Source organism: Galeopterus variegatus, unplaced genomic scaffold (assembly GCF_000696425.1).
Source record: "Galeopterus variegatus unplaced genomic scaffold, G_variegatus-3.0.2 Scaffold830, whole genome shotgun sequence".
NCBI classification, from domain to species: Eukaryota; Metazoa; Chordata; class Mammalia; order Dermoptera; family Cynocephalidae; genus Galeopterus; species Galeopterus variegatus.
Window position 1 is genome coordinate 288,137 of NW_007726941.1, and position 5,381 is coordinate 293,517.

The 5,381-nt window shown below is 41.3% G+C and overlaps 1 protein-coding gene across 1 annotated transcript in view; it reads right to left on the reverse strand.

The window, feature by feature from the left end:
• Positions 1-5,038, reverse strand: part of MTMR12 (myotubularin related protein 12) — a 50,326-nt gene extending 45,288 nt beyond the window's left edge. The window contains exon 1 of the mRNA XM_008572760.1: positions 5,015-5,038. Coding sequence (XP_008570982.1) covers positions 5,015-5,038 — 24 coding nt within the window. The remainder of the gene's footprint in view (positions 1-5,014) is intronic.
• Between the last annotated feature and the right edge of the window lie 343 nt (positions 5,039-5,381).

Genomic DNA, 5,381 nt, shown 5'->3' on the forward strand with positions numbered 1-5,381 from the left:
AAATGGCTGTTAACATAACAAAAAGAGAGGCATGGTGGGCCTCATCATGAAGTCTACCACATCATCCATAAAGTGTTCTTGCCAAAATATCTATCAATCTGTTTGAGCTTCCATGGCAATCACCAGTCTATAAGAAACACTGCAACAGAGAAACATGTCAAATGATACCATGGGGATACAATCAGTCAAATCCTGACTGTGGAAAACTCTATAAGACAAAATTAGTACGAATAAAACTGGGTGTTTTGTTTTGGTAGAGGGCTCTGGATAGGATAACCTTTCTGAATTTGTCAATTCAGACTTAAATAAGGCATTAGAAGAAACTTAGGCACAGCTGAGGTGGGGAGAGATTAGATAGCCCGTCTTGAGGCTGAAGAACAATGCCATGGCTTTTCCAGAGAACCCATTTAGAGCATGGTCTATTTTGGAGGTGACTAAGATTTCCATCCCAGGAAATGCCCACAAATCAAGTCCCTCTGAGGCAGCTCTTCTCAAATTTGGGGCATATCAGATCATCTGGAAAGCTTGCTGCCTATAGACACTCCAGCCCCACCAGAAGCTTACAGACTCAGAGAGTGGGGTTGCAGACTGGGCCTCTGGTTTTGTAAAACACTCCCCAAATGATTCTGTGCATTGGGTCTGGGGTTCTTGCATATGTAAATGCTAGAAGTGTTTTGGTAATTTTGAAATTTTCATTGAGAGTTTTCATCATCTGTCATTGGCAAAGAACTACAGTAAAGCACAATTATTTTTGACAGGTTCTATCATCTTTCTCTAAGGAGAAAGCAAAGCTATTCATTAATTCAATCAGCTGTTAGAAAACTATACAGATCATTTTGACTGGTGCTTGGAATTCAGTCCAAACACTGGAGCAAGACTAGCCTTGCTTGGAGAAGACTAGTTTATTGTTACTTCAAAAGAGGTATCATCTTCTGATGATAAAGAATTTATATGATCCCAAACTACCTATATTAATGCTCTAAATAGTGAAATTATTTCTTTATATTCCAGAAACAAAACAAAGGAGATGCCTTTTAGGATTCTGTCCTACCCAAAACTCCCTTTCCCCAGACTACTAGCTCCAGCAGTGAACTTCCTCCTCCCCAGTCAACTGCATAGGGAATCTACGAAGGATAACTAATCACTTTATCTCTTCTACTAATCTGGCTGAAGGGTTAAGAGATGCTTATCCTTTCTTTATATTCCAGAAACAAAACAAAGGAGATGCCTTTTAGGATTCTGTCCTACCCAAAACTCTCTTTCCCCAGACTACTAGCTCCAGCAGTGAACTTCCTCCTCCCCAGTCAACTGCATAGGGAATCTACAAAGGATAACTAATCACTTTATCTCTTCTACTAATCTGGCTGAAGGGTTAAGAGATGCTTATCAAGCTGGAGGTTTAAACACAGACTTGCAAATTTGGCCACAAATGCAAGGAAGCAGAGAAAGATGTTCTGCAGAGAATGAGACACACAAAGAGGACACTGGAGATAAAAGCCAAATGCCAGACACACAAACAATAATGGCCTGGACTCCTGTGGCTTTCCAGGCTTTTGTGAGGTCCAGCCATTGGCCCACAGTTCCATGAGTCACACCTATATAATAAATTCCTCCGTTGGCATAAGTTAGTTAGAGTGGGTTTCTATTAATTGTCACCAAAGATATTGACTTAGGTTAATCGTATTAATGATAGAGAAACCACAAATGACTAGAATCAATGTCACCTAACTTGTCAATGTGCAATATCTCTAGAGTCACAGGATTAGGAACTAATGTCATAGCCACCAAATCACAAGTAAGATTGGCAGAAAAGAGTCAAATGCTGGAAGTAGCATCTACAGCCTTGAGCATGTAGGTTTTAGGTGAGGTGAGGATGTGTGTGGCTTCCAATAGTAATGCCCTCATATAATCTTGCTATTATTCAGCTGATGAAAACACCCCTGGATGGCTTTCCTTGGCTGCTACCACCACATTCCTGACATGACCTCTCTGGGTGTTGAGGACCATACCCCACCCCTCCCCCAAACACACACCAGATAAAGAAGAAAGTGATTTTAAAAAACCTAAACTTAAAACAACAATAACAAAAACACCCACATTATTCTTTGCCTCATTTCCAAATAAGTCATATGTATGTGTGTATATATATATACATACATACATATATATATATATATACATACACACATACATATATATATATATATATATATATTATTATTTTTTTTTAAAGCAGAAGAGGCTATGCTTCTAAAGATAGCTAAGTTTGTGCATGGACAAGGAGAAGGCCATTTATAAGAGACAAAGATAATTTAAATGAATCCTTACCAATTACTAGGTATCAGGCACTCAAGGACAAACAGGAGCTTGTGGTCCAGTGGGGAGACTTAGACAATACCAACACACTTTTACAATCATAATATAATATGATAGATGCTATAATAAAGGTACTGACATGGTGCTACAGGGGCACAAAAGAGGGGCACCTAACTGTAGGCAGACTAGTAGAGGGAAGAGAGGGCATGGCAAACTGTTCAAGCCAGTCCTTCTAGGGAAGTGGCTTGTAGGAATGTGCATGAGTTCAGTAAGTGGACAAGCAGAGGGAAGAGGAGAGAAAAGAGAAGCTGCAAACACATGGAGGCAAGTAATGCTACAAGAGAAGTGAGAAATATGGCTGGGGCTGGGTCACAGCCTAATGGGATTTGCATGCATTTTAAGGTGTTTGGGCTTTATCCTATAGGCAATGGGGGGCAACTGAAGGATTTTAAGCAGGAGAGTGAATTCAACACACAGTATTTACTATCTCTAATAAACATCTTTCAGGAAAAAGCACAGGACTATATCAGCAACCTGGGTGGGTCTTAGCCTATAAAGACTTCAGGAGCATCTTGGGCAAGTGTCCGGGACTCAGTATCTCCATCTGAAAGAATGGAATTAAAACCTATATGGCCTGCTTCATGAGACAGTGCAAAAGAGAGGCAGTATAAGGCCAAAATCACAAAATGGAAGTGAGTCCGAACATCTGTGTCCAGAAAGGAGGCAGGGTCCTTGGTGCTTTCTCTCACTAGAAATGGAAAAGGAAGACTGCCACAGACCCACTCTCTCCTTTGCAAATCACTCAGAGTATGTAACCACATTCTCAGGCATGAATATCAATTTAGCTAGAGCATTTCCTGGAAGAAAAAAGGAAGAGGCTGGGGACCTTTTCCCACTCCCCCTCATCTTTGTCAAATACCCCAAAAGCTTAGTATACATTTTTCACTTTAAAAGCACTGGCTCCTCTTCTTCCCTAGAATAATGTTAAATATGTTTTATAACACCATGCTCTAACCAACTGAGCTAACCGGCCAGCCCCTAAATGTTTTAATATTGGCAACAAGTTACTGACCACAAATCGATCCAATAGAGAAAAGGAAAACCCCAAAAAGCATCTAAGTCATCCAGGAACCATATATGTGCCATATATTTTGTGAAGCCAGTGGTAATTTCAGCACTGGAAGAGGATGACAGAAAAACCAAGATTCCTAACAGCACTCAACTTCCTACTAAAATTGCCTCTGTTCATCAGACTTCCTTCAGCACTGTGGACTGGGACAGGAGAGGTCAGAACAGCACCAGAAGCTGTACACTGCTGCTGAAGAGCCAGCGTCTAAGAAAAAGTAATCCAATCATCAAATATATGTGAGCCCCTGCCTCAAATGCCACTAAATAAATTATACTACGACCTTACCCATACAAAACCTAGATCATCCGCCAACCTCACCTCCTTGGAATACTTCCAAAAATTCCAAGTCAAACAGGCTGCTGAGCAGTGATAACAAATGCACCCAAGTTTGTGTGTAGTAATCGAAGCCCTTCACAATCTGAGCTGCCAGTCTCATCCTCCACCTCATTGCATGCTTTAACAACAGTGCTAACAGCCAACAACGCTTTTTGGGGGTTAGTAAGCTCCTACCAGGTGCCAGATAAGCACTCTTCATAAGTATTTCATTAATCCTCACAACAACTCTAGGACTAGTATTGTTTTCATTCTACAGATGAGGAAACTGAGTCTTAAAGAGGTTCAGTAACTTGTCTGAGGTTTTATAAGAAAAATAAGTTACTAATCAAAGATCAGCCCAAGCCCCATCTGTAGAGGATTCTTAAAGCAAATGTACTTCACAGGGCCTGGTTTTCCAAAGCCTTGCAGTTTCAAATATTGACCTTGCAGAGGACTGGAAATTTTCCTCAGGCTATAAAGTCTCGGGTGTAAGATAAAAGATTTTGTAACACAGCAAGGTTGCTGGCTCAAGGACAGACAGGTTACTGATTGATATGTGTAGATACTGGAAATGCTGGATGGAGAAGGAATGTTTGCTAAGACCAAGCTTTTGTTAATGGACCACTTATTTGCCTTACTGGAATGTCATTTGGCTTGTTTCACTGAAAGTTACCAGCCTATATTGTTAAACTATAACCCCACCTATGTTCTCTTCCTGTAACTTCCTGGTCTGGAAAATAAATAGAGGAAGAGAACCCCAATTCGGGGTTAATTTCCCAAGGAAGTGATGCCTCTCGCTGAGGGTTCTGGCGGGAGATTACCCACTTCAGGGTCTCTCACTGCTCAGAAGCGATGGGCTTTGAGTAATCCTTTGCGTCTCCGTCACCCAGGGGAAGTGGGGTGACAAATCTGTGGGGGGCAAAGCAACACCCACCATCAGGGCCCACATTCTTCACTGTGGTGTGCTAGTCTAACAACATGGTCTCCAGTTTCCTACTACAAAAGGGAAAATCACTGTAGCATCCACTGCTTATAGTAGGAAACCAGTCTTACTACAAAACTGACCAGAATTAGAAAAATCCCCTTAAGTGAATTGTACTTCACTGTACAAGGATCTGCCACACACAGGACAAAAGCACATGGGAGTTAAAGTCAGCTATTGCTCCCGAGGATCTGCTGAGAGGCTGAGAGGCAGCCTGCTTGTTTTCACTCCACTGTTTCTCTCAAAAAGTCCCTTAATTCATGGTTTCTTACCAAGTCCACATTCAGAGTGTACATCTCAAAAGTGTGATGGACCTGGGGCACCTCAGGAAAGGTAGAAAAAGGGAAGTGCCCTGCCAGAAAGACCACTGACCTTGAAAAGAACTGGGGTGGAGTGGGGGTGAAGTTAAAATGAAGCTCTCAAAGACCAAAATACTCATAAATGCTCCTATCAACAGCTTTCAGTTAAAAAACTAAAATTGTTGTTCTCGGATTAATTTCATCCAGCCAGAGGGGCAAATTCCAAGAGGCAATATCCCTAAAGTTTCCAAAACATAATTTCTTTCCATTGCACTTGGCATCAAAATGCTAAAAGGACACAACACAGACATTTCATTTCCTCAAAGTCGTACTATTTTTC